This window comes from Heteronotia binoei, chromosome 12 (assembly GCF_032191835.1).
Source record: "Heteronotia binoei isolate CCM8104 ecotype False Entrance Well chromosome 12, APGP_CSIRO_Hbin_v1, whole genome shotgun sequence".
NCBI classification, from domain to species: Eukaryota; Metazoa; Chordata; class Lepidosauria; order Squamata; family Gekkonidae; genus Heteronotia; species Heteronotia binoei.
Window position 1 is genome coordinate 53,065,458 of NC_083234.1, and position 22,242 is coordinate 53,087,699.

At 43.8% G+C, this 22,242-nt stretch overlaps 2 protein-coding genes across 7 annotated transcripts in view; one reads left to right on the forward strand and one right to left on the reverse strand.

Annotated features, from left to right (window-relative positions):
* Positions 1-11,928, forward strand: part of STRBP (spermatid perinuclear RNA binding protein) — a 97,871-nt gene extending 85,943 nt beyond the window's left edge. For 3 of the 5 annotated variants that reach the window (XM_060250425.1, XM_060250424.1, XM_060250426.1), the window contains exons 13-18: positions 612-770; positions 2,410-2,544; positions 3,329-3,469; positions 5,576-5,699; positions 6,255-6,305; positions 11,712-11,928. In XM_060250425.1, coding sequence (XP_060106408.1) covers positions 612-770; positions 2,410-2,544; positions 3,329-3,469; positions 5,576-5,699; positions 6,255-6,305; positions 11,712-11,806 — 705 coding nt within the window. In that variant the 3' untranslated portion in view covers positions 11,807-11,928. Of the gene's footprint in view, positions 1-611; positions 771-2,409; positions 2,545-3,328; positions 3,470-5,575; positions 5,700-6,254; positions 6,306-9,014; positions 9,500-11,711 lie in introns of those variants that run through there. The other 2 variants (XM_060250428.1, XM_060250429.1) reach the window with 1 other exon arrangement.
* Positions 11,929-19,669: 7,741 nt separating this feature from the next.
* Positions 19,670-22,242, reverse strand: part of RABGAP1 (RAB GTPase activating protein 1) — an 83,805-nt gene continuing 81,232 nt past the window's right edge. For both annotated transcript variants that reach the window (XM_060251461.1, XM_060251462.1), the window contains one exon: positions 19,670-21,393. In XM_060251461.1, coding sequence (XP_060107444.1) covers positions 21,271-21,393 — 123 coding nt within the window. In that variant the 3' untranslated portion in view covers positions 19,670-21,270. The remainder of the gene's footprint in view (positions 21,394-22,242) is intronic.

Sequence of the window (22,242 nt, forward strand, 5' to 3'; positions counted from 1 at the left end):
AAGAGTATTCCAACTGCTCTGTGGTTGAAAAATGATGAGGGCAATTTGTGAGTTAGAATTCTCTATGTGCACATAAAGGCTGCAAGGTCCACGATACTCAGTATCTAGACTTACCATTAAAAATATGGCAGGTTTCTAGCCCTCAAGGCTGTGAAGATGTTCTTGGAAGTGTGTTACTACAACTGCTGAAACCTTGGAAACCCAAAGGTGCCAGGGTTGTTTGGGGATAATGCTTCAGTGCCTTGCATTATTTTTGTGTCCTTCTCACAACAAGCAAGACCAGAATAAGTGAGGTCAAGTAGTTTTTGAAAAGAATAAATTATGCAAAGAAATGGCGTTATTATGTGGAGGAGCATAATTTATGCAAACTGAAGGGATTCATCTCAGGACAGAATGTTCCTTTTCTACTTGTGATACACAGATGACTTTGACAGTTGCAATGAAAGAAAGGAGATGTTTGGCACAGAGGGTCTTAGCTGGTCTTGTATTTCAGTGGTAGGGGCTGATTCTTCCAACAACAGATCAGGCTCTGAAATCTAGGTCATCAACAACAGCAAGAACAGAATGTCTCAGTGCCCTGCCCAGTGTGATTTTTTTTTAATTTACTGCAGGTTTTGCAAGCCATGGGCTACCCCACCGGTTTTGATGCAGACATGGAATGTACAAGCTCCGATGAGAAGTCGGATACGGAAGGCAAAAATGAGACAGTGTCTTCAAACTCAAGCAATAATACTGGAAATTCTACAATCGACACCTCTGCTACCTTGGAGGTTGGTATTGTATCCCCCCACCCCACACACAACCAGCCATAGGAAAACTTTCCTGGGTCTCCCTGTAGCTTGGTTCTCCTTGAGATATTTGCTCTGGTGCTTCCTTGTTTGTTTTTCTTCATGAGATCTAGAAATAAAGAAGTTGTTTTAAAAAATGAAAACTGAGCTTTTTGGGATGCTTTAGTTCTGACTACAACACTAGAGTTGGTGTCACATACCGGTTAAGAGTGTCAGCTATAAGCTTGGAAGTTCAGCACAGTGATGGGCATGTGTGGACAGCTGCCTCTCTATAATATGGAAATAATGTTCATATTAAACTGTCCAAACTCAGGCCTGTGGTCTGTCTAGCTCAGTAATATCTATTCTGCCTGGCAATGACTCTCTAGAGGCTAAAGCAGAGAGAAGAGAGTGAACTTTTTTTTTTTATTGGAGATGGAACCTGGGACATTCAGCCTGTGAATCATCAGCTCAACGACTGAGTTACACCCTCTTCTCATAAGAAGCTGTCTTATTTCCAGTTGCACCATATATCCATCTATCTTGACAGTAGTTCTCTGGCAGCTTCACTGTCCCTTAACTATTAAAGGAACAGGACCTTCATCTTAATTTCTGAAGGTGCCCTATGCCATCAGCCTATTGATCCATTTAGCTCACTTTTGATTCCTGTCACTCCAAGGTCTTTCCCTGCACCTGTTACCAGAGATCACTTTAACTAGAGATGCTAAGGATTGAACTGAGAAACCATATGTATGTAACGCAGGTGCTCTGCTATGGAACTCCTTCTCCCCACACCCTTACAGAATTATGGTTAGTCATAGAATACATTTAAGTGCTTACCAAAAAGTGTTCATCAAAATAATGCCACAAAATGTTTTTCTTCAGGTTTTTTTTTAATGGGAAACCCACTCACCCATCTGTTTACATTGAGCTATCTAGTACTTGGGCTATTATCAGTTTTCATACTGGCATCAAGGAATTTTTAAACATTTGCTTACCTAATGCTGGGGATCCTGGAAACACAGAAATATTTTCCTTCCTGCTCCAGTCTTTTTAAAAATAAAATCCCGAACAGGGCTGTGTATCTGCTCCTGGGCTGTTTCTGTGGCTCTTTGATCGTCCTTGCTCATGTTCTCTGCCAAAATCTGTTGTTAACATGGGGCTGTGTGAGTTGTGGCCTGTGGCCTGGAGCAAGGAATGAGTAAGTTGATCCCCTTGTTCAGGACTGGAGCAGGTGTCCAGGGGTAACTAGAAACGCTGGGTTGTGACTGGCCTTTAGAAACCAGGTATTCCTGTTTCAGGCAGAAGGGAAGGTTGAGGGAACAGTCAGAAAGGACAGCAAGCAGCTTGTTAGAGCTGCTGGCCTGGAATGTGGAATGGCCCTGAATAGAATTTTGTTCCCCTTCTACCATGCCATTCCATAAATTGGAGAGCCTCTGAAATTGTGATGGCATCCTGGAAATGTGTGCTTACAGCCATGCATGCAACCATAGTGCAGGTGAGTATCTGAGCAGCCAAGCTGTGGATCAGGTAGCTAATGGACACAGAGGGTGCTCCAAACCTTTTTCTTTGCTTTCACAATATCTGTACTGCTACTACATATGGGTGTGCCATATTCTACTGGGTATCTTGTCTTTCCTAGGTACGAACTCAGGGTCCCATCCTCACAGCGAGCGGCAAGAATCCGGTGATGGAGCTGAATGAGAAACGGCGAGGCCTCAAGTATGAGCTTATTTCTGAGACAGGTGGCAGCCATGACAAGCGTTTTGTGATGGAGGTGAGGGAGGCATATCATCTTGGCAGTGCCCAACGGGGTGTGCAGAACCAGAAGAAACTCATGGGCCTCTTCACACATTATATTGTTCGAGCGTATACATTTTAAATGTATACTTTAAAGCATGAATGCAGCAGATGTCTCTCTTCAAACATTTTGCCTTGAGAGAGATTTAGGATGGCTTCTCATGTTGAGCGTATGCCTAGGTGCAGATTCAGGTTTGGTTTCTTGTAATGGGCCTGGAGAAGGGAAGTGATAGTGGAATGGAAAGATTGTTCAAGCCAGAGGTGGCCAAACTTGCTTAATGTAAGAGCCACATAGAATAAATGTCAGATGTTTGAGAGCCGGAAGGAAGGAAGACAAATAGATGGGGGAAGGAGGAGGGAGGGAGATGTGGAAAAGAGCAACTTTAACTTTAAATGCATTCTTCAAGCTGCTGACTGGCTTGGCTTGGAGAAGTGATTTAAAGAGATAAATGCCTTTTCCAAGTCTGATGGTAGAGTGGCAGGGGCTTTGAGAGCCACACAATATGTATGAAAGAGCACATGTGGCTCCTGAGCCACAGTTTAGCCACCCCTGTTTCAAGCTATCAACAGGTGGTGAGAGGTTCAAAGCCCATGAAGATCTGTGGTTCTGTGTATCTTCTCGTGTTGTCATTTGTTCAGGGTTGTCCATTGGTTGAGCCATGAATGTGTTCCTGTCCCTTCTTGGAGTGGGTTCTGAAATACTCTGGATGGCTCCTGCCAGGAGGTGTGCATAGGGTATAAATCCATCATCTCATTTCCAGGTTGAAGTAGATGGGCAGAAGTTCCGAGGCGCTGGTCCCAACAAGAAGGTGGCCAAGGCCAGTGCTGCATTGGCCGCCCTTGAGAAACTTTTCTCTGGCCCCAATGCATCTGCCAACAAGAAGAAGAAGATTCTCCCCCAGGTGAGGTGCATTGAGTGGGATGCCCTTGGGAGAGCTTTCTTCTTAGCCAATGAAACAAGAGACATCAGTGGAGAGGGATGTCAGAAGTTGCTTACCCTGAATAAAGATATACTTAGAATGACAGCATGGAGTTTGTAGTTCAATCCATTGTTTGCGGATTTGGTGAGTGCCATGAGATACATAGGCCATGGAATGGTATAGTATATGACCCAGTCTCATCAGATCTCAGAAGCTAAGCAAGGTTGGTACTTGGATGGGAGACCACCAAGGAAAACTTTGCAGAGGATTGGCAATGGCAAACCACCTCTGCTTCATCACTTGCTTTGAAAGCCCTCTGGGGTTGTCATGTCGGCTGCAACTTCACACACACACACGTGAAATATGTGGATGGACGCTGCGGCTGAGTTCTGAAGAGACAGCTTTGTAAAGTTAAAGATTCAGTGAGGAAGGGCAAGAGGCCAGGCTGAGGAAGACAGGTCAGTCAGAGTTGGAATCATTCTTGTTTGGTGATCTTGGCCACTAGTGCATGGAAAGGGGCCTGAAATGTCTTGAAAACTGGGTCAGATTTAGCACATGCTGGCTGAGGCCTCTACCTGTACTGATGAAGAATCTTGTTCTGGCTTTGTGGACACTGGTATCCAATAAGTTCCTGCTCCAGTGGCAGAAAGAGGGCCAGTGCTTATTGATTTTAACCTATTCCAGCTACATTTGTCCTTTCCTTTTGAACTGTGCTGCATCCGTTTTTAGTTCAGTGTTGTTACACCCACACAGCTTGTGGGTTGTCCAGTATTTGGCTTCAGATATGCAATACTGTCTGATACAGTGTTTCATTGAATGAGGGTATATGAACCTTGTTAGCCTGCTTGCCATTACATTTTGAATATTCAGAGTCATTACAGAGGGCTGGTACATTCCTCAGAGTTCTCTCAGATTAACGATGGAATAGAACAAACGCTTCAGAGTCTCTTCTGGGGAACCACCCGTGGGAGTAAGGCCTGACAATTAACGCTTTGATCATCAACAGGCAGATTAAGTAGAATTAGGGTTTCTTTTGCCCCTCTTTCCTTCAACTCCTGTTGCAAAAACAGTGGTGGGCATGGAGTGTTCCCCCTTTCCAACTCCAGTAGGTGCAAAAATGTGTTAAGGAGGAAAAGGGCAAAGGAGAAGTAACACACACTTGGCAAAGCAGCTCCTTGGCACTGCCAACATGGCATCATCCCCTGCTGTTGCATTGATTCCAGCATCCTGTTAGCAATGGCAGCAACCTGCCATCTCTGTAGAGAGAGGAGCCCTTTTTCTGGAAGCAGATGGAAGGCAAGATCCCTGTGTTGTGGGCCCTGGGGCTTGGAGCAGGGGCTGTCACAGTTGAAGTGAATGCCTTCTCTCTGTGGGCTGCAGGGGACTCATGGCTGTAGGCCCCGTGGAAGTGCCTCCTCGTTTTGTTGCTCCAGGCTGGGGCTACAAGAGCAACAAGAGGCTGTCTTCCTAGTCATCCTCAGCTTCTCTCCCACAAGGGGGGCACTGTGCCTAAAAACCCAGGATAAGGTAGATTGGTTTAAATTCTGTGACCTGTGATTTTTTTTTTAAACAAATCCACAAGTGTCTTATGACTGATTCTTTTCTGCATAGCCCCACTCTGGGCTCTCTTTCTATATCATGCTGGAGTGAGGCAGCAAATAGTTTTAATGTCTTCCCTGCCAATGTCTGGAGGTGTTTAAAGCAAGTTACAAACTAAGAAAGACCAGTCAGGAGGAGAGATGGAAGCCTGCGGCAAACAAGCTTGGCCCCAGAGCTGAGGTTTTGAACCAGGGTTTTCCAGCATAACCCACACTTTTCTACAACAACCAGGGGAGCTAATTGCCTGCACCCCGATATACTTGTGTGAAATAGCTTTGGTGGAAAAAAGCCCAGTAGTCCCAAAGAAGGCAGTACTTGGTTGCCATGGTGTGGAACCAAGAACAAAAATCTTAGGAGCCAGCATCAAATTTTGAGCTCTGGCCCTTTGCATAAGAGAGTAAATCTTGGATATTTTTGGGGTGAATCCTGTGGCATGCCTGCTTTCCACCATACTGGCACTTGTATTAATCTCTGGTTCTCTCCATGTAGACGAAAGGAATCGTCAACACAGCCATGTCAGCAGCAGTCCAGGCGGCTCGAGGCAGAGGGAGGGGTGCTCTCACGCGAGGTGCTTTTGTTGGGGCAGCAGCTGCTACTGGTTACCTGGCACCAGGTATTGACCAATCCAGGTTTATCCCATGAGTACAGTAACTGCAGGAGCACAACCTGCATTGGAAGGGAACTAAAAGCAGCTCCTGCCTGTGGAAAATCTGTGGCCTGGTCCCAGGATGTCAGGCAGCAGATGGGTGAGATAGTGGTGCTCGCTTCAGTGGTGATTTCGCCCTCCTTCCCTCTCTGTAAACAGTCATGTTTGGGCTTGTATTTGTTACTCCACCTCGAGCTGTGCAACATTTCTTTGTGGCAACAGAAAAGGAATTAACAACCATTAATGCACATCTACAGATTGTGCCTGTTTACAGGAAGTGTCTGTTCCGTTTGACTGAACTGGTACAGTCAGCTTCAGTAAACTGGATGCTTCAGAGATTCCAAGTTTTTTCTTAAAATGGGTTGGGGGGCTTTCATGGGTGAATTTTGTTTTTCAATCTATTTTTCACTTCTTCTTTAGGAATCCAAGTTTTGTGTGTGTGTTTGTGCATTCTACCTTCTCAAACTAGTGCATGTCTTTCTGTGGCCCACACAACCAACCCAGCATGTGTTTCTCTTGCAGGCTATGGGGCACCCTATGGGTACAGTGCTGCTGCCGCTGCACCAGCTTATGGTACGTACAGGCTCTTGCTTATCTAAAGCATAGCACTATCTCTGTTGATTCTCAGGTCAGCCCAAAAGTTGGGTGCAGGTGGTTGTGGGCAAACAGCAGCTCCCTTCAAATGTGGCAATTGTAGCACTTGGCTTTGTCTCTTTTGAAGGCTGTAACCCGTGTGGTTCTCGTTCTGGTTGGAGCTTCTTTCTTGCCTTCTTGCTTTGCCTGACTGTGGAAGGGCTGCTTGTTCTAACTGCCTGCCTCCCTCTCATATCAGAACTGAATGAATCTCCGTCTCTCTTTTCCACCCTAGTAATTCTCCTATCTTCTTACAGCCATCTTGTGCTCCATTCAAAGCACCCTGAAGGGCCAAAACTCTAAATCGGGGCTCATATCAGTGACCTGAATCTTTTGCCACCCCCTCACCTTGACTGGGTGCTGGTTGGTTTTCAGCAGTCGTTGCTTGGAGCCTTTGCCCTTCTGTGGTCTGCTCAGAATCAGCTGTTCACACATGTCATAGCCACATGGCCGATAGAGTCCTTCTCTGTGTCTGGAGAAGAATGGAGTTGTTGTCATTGGGGAGTTCACACATTCAATTCAGGTGCTGTGCATCCTCCCAATTTCAAACTCTGCTTGAACAGCGTAATGTATGAACTCTGCCCATGGAGGAGCGGGGAGGCTGGGATGACCAAGTACATCCAGCTTGCTTCCTGCACCAGGCACAACAATGTGACCTTGTGTGCAAAGAATCTCCTCCTTTCCAACATGTGGTATTTGACATGTGGGTTTCCCTTCCCCATTTGTCACCCCAGTCAAAAGAATTCCCCTTACCCTTCTTAATGGGAAACAAAATTGGCCCTTTGGATTTCTTTGAATGTAGTTTTATGTAGCAATGGGGGCTGAGCAGCTTGGAGTCAGTGATGTATCCCAACCCATTTCCCCAGAAGTAATCCTGAGGCAGGCATCCCCAGACTGACATGCCAGAGCACAAAAGAAGGCTCCAGCTATGCACTGCAGATGCTGTGACTGACCACTTGGTTGCTGCCCTGCCTTTTGAGCCAGAGGGATTCCTGAGGCAGCTGGCACAAAACGATAAAAATGCAATTCTTTGGGGATTCTTCATCCCTTCTGATAGTAACACTTAGGATGGCATCCTGTTTGGATCTGAGGTCACTAAACACAAGTCCCTTTCCTTTGAAATAACTTCCCTGGCCTCTCTTCCCCTGAAGAATTCTGCCACATCATATCTCTTCTTTTAAGAACATAAGGGAATCCATGTTGGATCAGGCCAGTGGCCCATCCAGTTTAACACTCTGTCACACAGTGGCCAAAAAACCAGATGCCATCAGGAGATCCACCAATAGGGCCAGGACACTAGAAGCCCTTTGGAGTATACCTGGATTCCTGATCACTTGTATTGCATCACAGCAGAATGAACAGGTCAGAGGGACTGCCTGTTGGCTCTCTGCCTGAGTTGCTGCTGTAGGCCTGATTCTGTCCAGTCAGAATAGTGAACCCATCACCCTTTGGAGAACTAATAATTGATACATTTATACCTTCAAAAATAGTCAGGGGGGGGGAGTGAAAGGTGCCCCCAGCCCCAGTTTTTTGCCATGTTGGGGCACAACCTGTCACTAAACTGTAAGTTGTCCTTTGCCCTTCCCCCTCCTGTCCTAGCATGGCTCCTCACTGACTTCAACTGCTTTGTTAAATATGCTGCCCTCATTTCCTGCATAAAGAAAATCTCTTACTGGTTGTTTTTCTTAAATGTCTGATTGGTTGGTTGGTTGTGGTGCTAAGTCATGGGACAGAAGCGCTGCTCCTGGCTGTAAGGTCTCTCCCCCCCCCCCCCCTTTCCCGTTTCTCTCTGCCTCTGTGAAGCTGTTTGCATGTCGGGAAAGTTTCACTCTGATCATCTCGATCCTTTGGAACACCTGCTGTTGCTGCTTTCTGATTTCTAAAATGGATATGTGAGGTGAAAAGGTTGAGAGACCATCAACCGGGATTTTTTTGTTGTTTTAGATTTAAAAATCAAACAAAACTGACTGCCCAAATAAAGAAGTGTCTTTGTGAGGCCACAAGAATGTTCACATAATCTGAAATTAGACAGAGGCTTTTTTCATCTTCCAAATTTTGCTGCCCTTCCTCTGCCACAGAGGAGCAAATGTCCAAGGATATGTCACTCTGGGCTGTATCTCCAGTGCTTGCTTTGAGGCCTTATCCAGAGAGGTGCGTCATGCTCTATGTGGCTTTTTGAAGCATTTGTCCTTGCACGTGGCATGGCATTGGTGCCATATCTACCCTATATTAGCAGGCCTAATCACATGGAGTCCCTTTGAACTCCAGCCTTGCCTGGCCCTTAATTGCCTTATTCATGCCCCTCTATCCTGACAGCTGGGCAGAGGCTTTAAATGAGTCAGTCCTGATTTGTCCTCATTTCTTGTCTGGCTGATGAAGGGAGGGGGTGACTTTGGGAGGGGTAATCCTGACCTCTGAACACTAGCTGCTGTGCCCTTGCCAAATAAATCAGGAAACTAACCTAAGAACACTTTTCTGGGAGTGACCCCCATGGCATATACCTGAATAGGATTCCAAGTAACTTGCTTAGAATTGCTTTCTAAAGCTATTTTTTGTTTGTTTCTTTTTCTTTTCTTTTTGGTTAAATCTTGCTTTTCTCAAGAATGTTAAGAACTTATCTGGAGTACTTTTGGTTTCTTCTCTCTGTAGGTTTGCCCAAGAGAATGCTTCTGTTGCCAGTAATGAAGCTTCCCACTTACCCTATGCCCCACTATTCTTTCTATTAACAAATGGGAGAAACCACTTCCCCACCCTGACCGAACGCCACAGTACAGTTCAGAGACACACAGCTTTTTAAAGCCTGGTTTTCTTTGAACAGATACTTGAGCAAAAACCATTTGTAAAGAAACATCTTTTCCTACTTTTTTTTGTTTAATTTTAACAAAATGCAAATTTAATTCTCTAAAACTTGAAGAAAAACAAAACAATGGCCTGTGAAAAAAATGGTTACCTCATTATTTTATTTTTTCAAAATAACTTATACCAGCCTTCTGTTATAGGGAAGAAACTTAGATGCTTAAAACCTTTTATGTTTTAAATGAAGTATTCGGATTATGTACAATTTTAAAACTTGTGAAGGATGTATAGAGCATAATACGCCGATCATAAAATAAAACCTGCTTTTTTTGTTGTAATGGAGTATTTGCCTGTTTCCTAATGCAGAGTCACTGGCTGGAGTTTGTCTCATTAAATTTTTACTATATGAATAGCACCAAATATAAAACAAAAAAAAATTAGCTTATTCTTAGCATTAGTTCCACTTGAGGGGTTCTGTGAGGCCCCTTCCTCTGTCATATCTCCCCAGCTGTGGGAGGATATAACACTGAGGAATGTGGGATTCACTTACATGTGCGAAATGCCTTCGAATTAGAGCATGCCCCATGCCTCCCTTGTAAGTGGGCCGAGTTTGTAACCCCTTCTTTCCTTAGGACTCTTGCATTGGCACCTTGAGAGCCATTCTCCTGAACTGAAACCATCATATAGGGATGAGGGCATTCTGATAGTATTTGAAGAGCCAGAACAGAAGGGACCTTGGGAAAACCTTTTCCCTGAGAGAGAGGGATTTTGTTTTTGCAAGGCAGTTGCTGACACAGTAAAAAACAAAACAAAACTGTGATTTAGTACAGTGCTTTACGAAAATCATTATCAAATTAAGGATGTTCCCTGACTTTAAAATCCAATAGATAAATCCCACTCTTTTAAATCTCTCCTGCTTAAAAATAAAGAAACCAACTTCAAATAATCAAGTGCACGCATGTTCTTGTGGCCTCCCTCACTCAGCCTTGGATTTTTCAGAGCTAAAGCAAAGGGTGTACTCCTTTTTTTATCCCCCACACCTTGACCAACTCTTAAGAATCTAAAGCAGCAACACGGTCCCCATGAATACTTGCTACTTTAATTGTCCCTGGTCTTGTTCAGTGCTGCTGTGAAAAAGTTAAAAAGACGTTTCAGCCATAGGCCAGTATCTGTCGTCTTCTGGGCTTTCTGATTCTTGGTGTGTGAGATTTGCCCCATGTGCATACCACCTCTGCTGAGAAAGGAATGCTGTTCTGGGCAGCAGGTGCAGGTGAGGGGACACAGGTTGCTATTAAGGTATCACCCCCACAAACACACAAGTGTTGCTGTTTCTCTTTTTCTCTTCAAAGGTCACCCGGTTGTAGTCCATTTATAATATTCTTGTGCTGGACCAAGAATGCCTTTATATGCTCTGCCCTCCTCTAGGTGACTGGAACAGGGGCACAGTGGGCTGTGAAAGGAGGGGAGTGGGGGAGGCAGAAGAGCAACGGCCAGTCTCCTTGTAGGATGAGCAGTCATCGAGCTGTCTTCTCGAGTCAGAGTATATAAAGGCACAGCTTTCCCTAGAATTAACCACACCTGTGGTTCGAGGTGAGGGGGGTGGGAGAAGAAAGTGAACACCCAGTTATTTGTGCTGTTTGGAATGTGTATTTCCCCTCCCACACCCCCAATCTTTTGTATCTGTTTTAACTTCGTGCCATAGCTCTTGCTTGTGGTTCAGTGGCGGTGATGCTTTAATAAAACACTGGAAGCATTAAGAATGCTGTTTGCCTTCCTTTACTTTAGTGCAGAAGAGATGTTTCAAAGGAGGGAGGAGCAGACTAGACTGGGGGGGGCACTTTGAAATTGAGAACAGTATTGATCATCTTGCTGGCCTATGGATGAAAAGAAGCCATCACGGAGCTGGAAAAGAATAGTTAAGATGATACAATAATATTTATTAATTCTTTCTGGGTAATTGACCATTTTGTAAATTTGAGGGGAGGTTTTTTTTTTGTTTTTGCCATGAATTTCTTCAGCTGTTTTGAAGCCATGTTGCAATACCTTTTGTGATATTCTAAAGGCTTCCCTCACCAGAGAGAACCTTGTCCTGGCCAGCCACTGGTCTCTGCTGGCACTCTGCTCTTTTCCAACATGATGGCCGTCATTTTCAATAATTGATATGAAGTCATTTTTCCCCCCTCTCCATTTATTTTTGTCATGTCGGGAGTTACTAACCCCACGTTGTAAACCCGCCCTGTTGCTGCACATTTTATATTTCTCTGCTTTACTGAAATCCTTTTAATAAGCTGTTGGTTCCTTGTTTTATATGCATAAATATAAAAAATAGACAAGGGGTAACCGGTTTTTGGAGGCTGCTAGTAGAGGATAACTCAGTACTACTTTCATGTTTAAAAAAGGGGGGGGAGTCCAAAAGTGCCCAATTTTGCAATGAAAACCCCACGTACAGCTTGAAAGAGCAGAGAAATTTAAGCGACGCTTGAACCGTCATCGCCTTTTGAAAATTAACCTGCGCTTTTTCTTGCTTCTCTGCTCTTCTCTCTGCTGTAGGTGGCTTTTTCATTGACAGCCCTTATTGCCAACCTCTCAACATCGCTCCTTTTATCATTCACTTGGGCCCTCAAGATTTCTTCTCTGACTTCTAGAGCAAGCAGGTTATGTGGTTTGCAAAGTGCTTTTCACAAATTACTTCCTAAAAGCAAGAGCTTAATGTGACTCGTTTGAGGGAGGAGCCTTCAACATCAGAATGGGACTCTGGGATTCTCTTTTTAAAAGTTTATTTTTATTTTTTTAATTGTTCCTTTCCTGAACTCCAAAAAGCAATACTCACAAGCCCCCTGCTCTCTGAACCACAGCAATAGATGTACATAGAGCGCTGCTTGGCTGTTTCTACTTTGCACTAAGAAACGGATGTTTTAAACCATGTTCCATTTTGAAAATTGGCTCAGCTCTCAGTCAAATTAGCTAGCCTTTAACTCCACTTTTGGCTCTCTAACTATTCTGATTTTCTTTTTGAACGGGAAGCACAGAATGAAACAAAGGCTGTAGGAAAGTTTCAACCTCTCTTCGCCACCATTGTAGCAACGTGGTAGAAAGCTTCTGGTTTCTGGCCATTATCTGCAGTGGCACGTCTGCAGTGCCTCTTCTGGAAGCATCAGCCCTAACTTAACAAGCCATTTAAGATGTAATAAGAACATAAGAGAAGCCATGCTGGATCAGGCCAATGGCCCACCGATTCCAGCACTCTATGTCACACAATGTCCAAAACCCAGGTGCCATCAGGAGGTCCACCAGTGAGGCCAGAACTCCAGAAGCCCTCCCACTGTTGCCCCCCCCCCCCAGCACCAAGAATATAGAGCAAATGGACTTTCTAATGGCCCTTAACTTTGCTTTAGAATGCCCTGGTTTAAAATGAATGCTTTGGAAGTGACTGCCACAATGAACACCTTAGGGCAGGAAGCATCTTGTGAAGCCCGAAAGCTCACAGATGCCTGTAAAAAGAGTATGAAGCTTGGGTGAGGTAAGTCTCTCATACAGAGAGGAGAGGACTAAGTTAGTCCTCTCCTCTCTGTATGAGAGACTTACCTCATAGGGTTTATGTGAGGACAGATTTAAATATATATATCCCACATAAAACATCCAAGCATCACTGAAATGACTGGTTTCCTAGAGCATAGCTGTGTTTTCGCACGTCCCCTCTTCATTTGTTCCAACAGACCTTGTGTGAGAGAAGATCCCAGTGGATTGTGTCTTTAATTCCCAGTAGAGGTGAGGCTTCTGTATGGGGCAGGTGAACCCTTGCTAATCAGGTTAATGGTAATTTCCTTTTTCACTCTGGCCATAGCTTGTAGGCATCTCTGTGTGTAAAATAAGCACAAAGGCAGCGGCTGTGTGCCAAGGTCGGGGTGTCCGAAAGAGGTAAGCGCTTCTGTTTTTGGTCTAGAGACTTATTTCTGTTGCTGCCTTTCAATCATTTTGCAATTTTGCTGAACCTCCACTGTTATGTCTTGAACTGTAAAATGGAATGTAAATATTTGAGGAGGAATCATGCAGCCCAGGAAGGGCCGTTCTTCTCCAAACTGCCAATTTTTTTTAATGTATTTTATTTGGTAAAAGACAAATGATATTTTTAAGTTTCATGCTCAAGAAAACAACGTGAAGGAAAATATGTCTTGTGTGTTTCATCTTTAATCCGTTTACTCCAGTCTTCGATCATGGTGAGGACTGTACCAGGGCCCCAAGATATATATGCATGAAGAGTTCAGCATCCAACATCTCAGCTGCTCCATTTTTGTCCAAAGCCTTCCCATAAGGCAACTCCTCCCATTATGACATTCAGCAGAGTTACATTTTCATTCCACATAGTTAAAGTGGAAATTCTTTGGTGCTGTATTTTGCTCTGGGGTACAGGTACAAGGCCATCTGGAGAAAAGGCCAAATTTCTACGCCAAGAATGATTAGACGTGTTGAAAACAAATTGCATATGTCCCTATATAGATCTAAGGTGAAACCATAGAATATTGTGTTCAGTTCTGGTTACTGAAACTCAAAAAAACAGCACTGGATCAGGTGCAAAAAAGAACAACTCAAGTGATAGAAAAAATGGAGCACCTTTGCAACACAGAAACACACCTGGAGCTTTTTCACTTTGGGGGGGAGAAAGACCAAAATGGTGGATGGGTTTGAAAATGAGAACATAATTTAGAGGTCTTCCCTGAAATTGATGGATAATAGATTCAAGGTAAAGATAAATTGTTCTTCACACAACACATTAACATGAATTTCACTGCCACACGATGTAGCGATGGTTACTTATTTAGATGATTTAAAAAAAAATAATTAGATGAATTCTTGCAGGATAGGCTGGCTGAAGTGAACTCTCCGCACATGGGGGAAGTGTGTTCCTGAGTGCCAGTTGCTGGGGCAAGATGCTGTTGGCTTCATGTGTTGCTTGTACATTTCTTAGTGGAGTTATCAGGTTGCCACTGTAAGAAATGGGATGGCTGCACTAAACAGAACTTGGTCTGTTGCTGCTGGAATTTTTTATATTTCCCATTAGGTCTTTTGGCAAGAAATATCATTGCAGAACTGTCTTAAAGAGAGAATACTGACGGATCACTGTAAATAAGCTAATATTTTCCCCATCAATAATTGAAGCTGGTCTCTTACTTGAAGCCCTAATGGTTTGAGGCTTAAAAAAAAAACATTTAAAGCTAAAAATCCATAGAGAGCCGCTTATAAATAGAGCAAATGAAATCCTATGGTTATAGCAGAGGGTGGTGTGGGAAAAGATTTTTTAAGTTTGCACTTGTAAATCACTACCGGAAGGGAGCCTTTGATGAAAAGTGTTAATGGCACAGAAGGGCTGTGGAATGCACAGAGGCCAGCGGCTGCACTTGCTTTTGTTTTAAAAGCTATGGATTGATTTCTTTTTAATTTAAGGGAGTAGGGGGAGGTTAACCAAGAATCTCCTGTTTCTCAGTGCTGCTTGGGATGATAAAATTTGTTTAGTTCACACTGACTTCTGGAAATGTTGCCTGTCATGCTGATGCCATTTCCCTAACGAAGAGACTTGTATTTTTGAGGTCCAAGAAGGTCACTCTATTCCTTTCCAGCCAACCATGGATATTCTGCCTTCCTTTAATTCTGAAGGGATATCTCTGGGTAGCTCAGAAAACAACAACAGGAAAAGACGTCAAAAAGAAATCCTGTCCCTCCTTTTTGTCCAATGTCTTCTCCAAAGGCAACTCATCTCCATGTGACATTCAGCGCAATTTAATTTCCATTCCATGTATTTCAAGTGGAAATTCTGACAATTTTGGAAGAACATCAGAACCAAGCTGGCCCAGTGGTGTGAGGACCAGGTACCACCTCCTTAAAGTCCTTCCACACAGCTCTTTTCCTGGAAAATGTATGGAGACTTCAAGTGCTGACATTCCAGAACAGTTGTAAGCACAGCCACAAAGTAGTTTGCATTCTTGTTGGGAAAGGCTGCCACAGTCTGCCTTGCCGCTGTGATTTGCTTCTTTCTTTCATTCCCTCCCTTGTTCTTTTCCACACAGGCTGGGACTAATCTTTTCCTGCTCTTTCCTATAAATATTCAGACCTACTTTTCTAGCATGAAAGTGTCAAAACAATCTAACAGCACCAATACAATTAATGTTTTCTTAACTTCCCCATCTGTTTTTCTGCTACATTTCTGCTGTAACTCATCACTTCAACGCTACTTTTTAAAAATTGTTCTCAGTTACCTGTCCCCAAAAGGGGAGATGCTTAAAGAAAACAGACAAAGTTTTGCTTCAGGTGCAATTAAGGGCATGGGCTAGCAGTTGCGCACTGAAAATCTTCCTCCTAGCAGCATAAATGAAATTTTAATGGGCCAAAATGCAAGCCAGGAGACCAGGTACTGCTTTGCCTCTTCCTTTTAGGGCCCAAAGCAGCTTGTCTACCATCTCTTTAAGGCCATGCATTGTCCTCCCCTCCCTTTATGGCATTTTTATCTACAGGATCTAAAACCTGGCTTAGGATTTAGTGATAAAACTTAACAGGCATGCAGGGAGCCCTTCCATCACATATCACCAGTTCTATGCTTGCCTTTCTGTTCTCAGTCTAGCTCTTCTAAGGTCAAACCTAAGCTCACAGCCACATCCTCTGGGCATTGTATCATGGCAATATGTTAAGCAAGACATTTGGTTTTGCCTAAAGCAATTCAGATTTCTCTAAAGGGGCCATGCAGCAGGATTTTGGAAGTACTAAAGATGTTTAATTGACTTAAAATACTTTTTTGGGAAAGCTGTTGTCCATGGCAGTTGTTCAAATACCAACACTTGCTTGTGGAAGAGCCACATGATAACCTTGGCTCATCAGCCGTTGCTTGTAAGTCAGCCCAGTCTGGGAAACTATGATGTATTTCATTTCTTACAACAACAACTTACAATAAAATAGGGCTCTCTGCTTCCAGGAGCTGTGTGCTTGGCTCAGGCTGTCTTCCCTCATCCCTTATTAATAGTCAAGGAGAAAATACTTAGTTAGATGGAGCACATTGCTGAGAGGGCACACATAAAAACAGTGCAGAGAAGGCCATTTTCCTTTGCATATGCAAGGGCACTCTGTTGGGCAACAGCTGGCAATCGCCCTACTTTTCTAAGATGTAACAAAGGTTGCTAAAGAAAGGCTGTGGGGGCCGCCCCAGGAAAGGACTAAATTATGGAATTAGACAAGTGTCTTTTCTGCTTGTAATTACACCACATGGGAAATGGTTACATCAAGACACATAGTGAAGAAGACAAGTACATAGTTCTCAATGCCTTCAGTATCATCACAGGGAGGTAAATTTATAAAGAACAGTACAGTAGAGCTATGAAAATCTGTAGCCCTTTGAGTAACAAGAAGAATCATGGCTAAGAGAATAGCAGAGGAACACACATGGGTATGTGTCCACGAGACTTCAAAATGCCCAGCCGTGGTCACCAAAAGCGCTAGCCAAAAATGAGTACAAATGTGCAACTTACTGGAGGTCCAGCCTGTAAAGTGCAACACACAGAAAACAAGTCGTCTCAAGTAGGATCTAGCTCAGAGAAACTGATGCCACGATATTTAATTAATTGAATTTTTGACGTATCCTTCTTGAAACCAGGCTGAGGGTGGTTTCATAGCAATAAATTCATTATGCTGTCTGGTTCCCTGGTTCCCTCAACTTTTCTTATCAGGATCTTTGAGCTCAACAGAGCACAAGCCAGCACATCCTGCTTCTAGGGTAGGGCCAGTAAGACTAGGAAACCAGGGGATAAGCCCCTCCTGCCCAGGATCAAATTTAAGCCAGCCCTGTCCTCAGAGAGGAGGCGCTACATTCCCAGCAGTAAGAACTGGCCCACAACCGGGACCACCGGAGAACAGTCATTTTGAATACAGCAGACTTACATGGTTGTCTTATGGAATTGAGTATGTAGCAAGTGATGACAGAACAAAGAGCAGGTGTACTTAGGCTGGTCTGAGACAGGAGAACTGGACGCTGACTTGGGTTCTGAGGTTGGGGACACTGAAGCCACCAGTGCAGAGGCAAGATTACAAGCATAGCTGGAAAAGCAGCTTGAAGCCCCATTGGCAGCTGTCACAATTCACTAGTCAGCTTTTCAAGGAGCATTTTTTTTTCTGTGATGTGAAAGGTAAGCCACATTTATTGCTTCTCATTTTCATCAGAAGTACTCCAATTTCTGTCTGTTCTACTATACAGAGGAGGGATGGTTGCTAAGAAAAAACTAGTACCCAAGATTCAAAGCATGGAAATAAAATATTAGGTGCCCCATTGTCATGTTGACTTTCTTCAACATCTGTCTTGGAGAAAGCAGTAATTCTTGCTGCTTAAAAAAAAAAACATGCAAGGAAGAAAAAAATACAGGTATTATGAATAGCCTGTTTGAAAGGCCCATGTGCCATTCTCTCTTATCCCAGTAATACCTCTTGACTAGCCAATTTTCAAAGATGTTTTGCACAAAATGCAGTCCCAAGAGTATTTCCCCCCCTCACTAGATTCCAGTGTTCAAACATAGCTTTGTGAGCCTTCAGTATTAGAATTCAAATCAAAATAGGAATTCATTCTTTAAATGGAACAACAAGAAGTTAGTATTTGTCCCCTGCAGCACTTAACAGAGTAAACTCTCCTAACAAAAGGGATTGTATGCCTTTGTTATCACCAAACTGAGCTGTTCTGTGAACAACTAACAGCCATCTTTGTTCACTGCATATATCTTGGGGAAGATTCTTTGCAGGCATGCTTTGGACTCTTCGCAAGGCCAGTTCAATACATCAAAAACCCACCAATGGTGACCAAAGGTGGCTGTAGCCAAATCAGGGTCTCCAAATCACTTCAGTCTGCTAGCCTCTTCCTTCTGCCCTTCCCAGTATTGTGCCTTTTGTTCTTATCTGTGGCCGTGTCCCACTAGCAGCTGGCTTTGATTCTCCACTCCTCCACTGGCACCGGCTGGAATGGCCTTGGGTTAGCCATAGCTCTGGCAGAGGTCGTCCTTGAAAGGGCAGCTGCTGTGGAGAAGCCCTCTAAGCCCCACCCACCTCATAGGGTGTCTGTTGTGGGGGGAGAAGATATAGGAGATTGTAAGCCCCTCTGATTCAAAGAGAAGGGCGGGGTATAAATCTGCAATTCTTCCAGCTTACAATAAAGCCATGTGGCTGGCAGGTTCACCAAAAGAAGAGATTGTGCTTAACTGGCATCCGAGGTTGCTATCCTTGGATTTCCAGAGATTGAACAGGATTCTCTCACACATGTATGGTCCTCTCTGTAGGATCCCCAGTGGAATCCTTGTAAGCAACAGCATCTCCTGCCCCAAGTTGGCCTCGGAGTTTTCCGAAGCCTGCTAAATCCATGGGAAGCAGACTCCTAAGCACTTAGGTAGTGCAGCAGCATTTCTAAAAGGTCCCATAAAGAAACTGAACACACCTTCAAAGCAAGAACTTCAGAATGAACTGAAAGGAAATGGAAATTGTGTAGTACAAAGTGAGGGAATCATGTGTCCCACACACAAAGCAGCTTAGGCTCAATTTTACAGGCATCCTGAAGCTGCAAAAAAAAGATTCCTATACAGTGCTTGCTGTAGGACCAAATGATTGCTGGATGGAGCATCAATATAAGAACCAACAATTGCTGGCCAGACAGATAAGCGAACAGAAATGGTCTGCTACCTTCCTGGGAACGAACTTCCACACCATTTTTCTGCCCACGTGAACACACTCAGCCCCCTGTAGTATATGACTGCTGTATACAGTCACTGAAGTATTGGATTCCAAGACATATGTTTGTCATACTAGAAACATTCCTCATTGGTCAGGGCAAGTGTACAGTTGATGGGGTTTGGCCCTGTTTAAATGATGATGCTGAATAAAGGTTTTTAAGGCCACGTAGAGAGTTCTGCTTATTCAAGTGTGAGAACCTGAATTTGAATCCTCCTACATAAAGTTCTTCAGGAGGCCAAGGTTTCATTGTAGGGGGTAGCCTGGATAAAGGAGATAAGAAATGTAAACCACTGTGTAGGCTGAAAAGAAAGTATTCTCTGACTTCTGGATATAGTGAGCTGCACAACTGCAACCTGCCTTCAAGGATTAAGATAAATGTGCAAGGCTTGCTTCTGGGCAAAGTGGGGGGAGTGTAAAGCAAGAATCTGCATGTGTTGAGGAAGACTGATGGTGTTTTTTGTACACCTCCTGAGCACAATGCATGAGAACTTCGATTTATGAAAGGAGGGTAGACTACAGAAGTATTGCATTGCGCTTATTTTGAAGGTACTTCTGTTGGATCAGTTTCCACTAGATGTTTTGCTGTCTTTCAGCCAGCTGACCTGCAAAACCAAACAGTTCTTTTCCTCTTCTGGTGTCCTTTGTATATGCTGCATGTTTTATTATTAGTTTATCATATCACTGGGGAAGATTGTGCCCCCCAAAAATGCTACAAAGTATCCAGCATATAATATTGCAGTTAAAAGTGAAATGAGGCCAACAAAGTTGTAATCCAATTTTACTAGTTTATATCTCATTCCATGAGATCTACACACTGCAACTAGTCTACTACAAGGTCCACACATCTATTATTGATGGAGTTACAGTCTTTTTTGGTATTAAACAATAAAGATAATTCATGTACACAGTTAAGGAAAGGGGAAAGAAGACCCTCAACGCCAGGGCACTGCAGGGCCTCGTCTCTTGTCGTCTCAGATTGCATTAGCTAGCATTAGTCTGGTCAACAAGAAAAATAAAAGTAGAAATACAAATCTCTTTATATACAAACCAGTGCCTTGTATTGTAACCAGCTTATACTCCACACGCTTAACACAAAAAAGTTTATCTGCTGATACAATAGATATTTCAGCGTAGCACAAACCAGTATAAATTAAAAAAAAAAGAGAGAGAGAGACGTACAAAGGTGCAAAAACCTCCATTCTACAGCTTTTCTGGTGAGAAGTTTTGGACAATCTAAGCGCTCAGAAATCCAAGCAGCGTTAGCACCTACCAGTGTGGCTACAAGAAGTGTGGGTGGGGAGGAACAAACTGAAGCACCAGTCCAGCCAACAGAGCTGCCAAAACAGGTTTCCAAGAAAGCCTGTGCAGAGATTGAAGGACAGTTTCTTGCTGCAGCTGTAACAGCCAAAGTAGCAATTTCCATCTTTCCCTATCTTGGTTTCTTTGTCTGTTCTTACGTATGTGCAAAACTAAAAAACCCCACAAAACTTAGAAGCAGAAAAGCGCACAAAACACACAACAGAGAGGGATTTTTTTTAAAAAAGAGAAACTAGCCCCACACAAATTATGTATGAAGCAGCTGTTTCAGAGTAGAGATTGAAATGGTTGAGGTGTGTTATATGGCTCTGAGTGAGAATCACATGTAAAACAGACCTTGCTGTGAATTCTTAACAATGCTCATCTTTAATTATGAAAGAAAACCCAGCAAAGGGGGGGCAGAGGGCAGGTGCTTAAAAAAAAAAAGACTCTCCCAGAGTTGCATAGAATTGATTAGTGACAGAGAAAGACAAGCTGGACAGACATAGGTAGGTGCATACACACATTTAGGGGTGGGGTTCCTGCAAACCATGCAAACTCCCCACCAGCTAGCTGGGGGGGTGGGGGAGGAAGGTCTGGTCTCTGGCACTGAAGTAACTTCTGGTTAAGAGATGTCTTTTTTTTGTTCCTTTCAAATAAAATCTTTTTAAAAAGTTATAACTGTAAAAAAATCTCTCATCTGTAAACTTAAGTTAGAGGTTTTGGTAAGTTCTCGTACCTACTCCTGTGAAAAGAAAGCCTGCAACCAGACTGTAGAATGGAGTGTTTTCTCCAAAAAAGAGCTTCGATCTACAGCTACACCCTCTGGTTAAATAATCAGTAGTATGAAGATCCCACGATCTGTGACAAGCCTTGCATCCAAATTTTGCGCTCAGCTTTTTGTCACTGACCTGTGGGAAAGCCCTGACATGCGTTGTGTTTCTAGGGTCTATGTACATTCTGGTCCTCTCTCCCATGTGGCATCTGGCCAAGGAAGGCAACGTAAGGCAGAAGGTGTCTAGCAGAAGGCGAGCGTCACGTGCCGCCTCGGAGAGTTGCCGACCCTTCAGCACGTCTCTTTTCCCTGGACGCCCGTCACAGTCTTGATTGAACTCAGCGTTCTGTTGAACCACGTCTTCCGAGAGGCTTGCACTTCATTCAGCGCCTGCCCCAAGTCATGCTCCAGATCCTGAAAGACAGCAGGGGGCACCCCTATGTTAACCCAGGAAGAAATATAAGCCCTGTTCTTGCTTACCGAGTGGCAATGGCTGCTGCCCTCAGTGCTGTAGCCAGTTTCCATACCATCTTGACAGACAACTGGACACATAATCAGAGATGACAGTGATATCCACAAACCTAGTAAATTTAATTCTGAATGGGCAAATGACATCCTCCCCAACACTAAAGAACTGGAAATTTCCCTTCAATTGATATTCACAGAATTTCACAATGGAGAAAAAGGAAGCTCCAACACACACAAACACGAAGTTGCCTTATACTGAGACAAACCCTTGGGCCACTAAAGTCAGTACTGTTTACTCAGACTGGCAGTGGCTCTCCAGGGGCTTAAGTAGAGGCTTTTCACATCATCAGGCCCAATGAACTGGAGATGCCAGGGGCTGTACTTGTGACTTTCTGCAGAACACAGATGATCTGCTGCTGAGCCAGGGCCCTGGCCCAATCACAGGCTTCACATTTGTGACCAGAAATAATTATGATTTTCCAAAAACAGGATGTACAAACTACATAAGGAAGGAATTGTTTTAAGATTTACTTTTCAAGTTGGGGAAAGTATGAATCTCAGGTGGCTCACCCCCCCCCCCCCCCATTCAAAAGAAGGAAAAACACAAGGATAGACAGTTCTCATATAAAATACCACAAAGAACTTAATGAAAAGGAAAGCAAGGTGACCTGTAGTCCCACTCCAGTACTACCACCCAAGAGTGCAGGTCAGAGGGCTGTAGGTAACATCTAAGGCTGCATCTCGATTGGCCCGAGCCAGCAAAGAAAGAGGGAGATTGGAAGATGGTCAGAATGG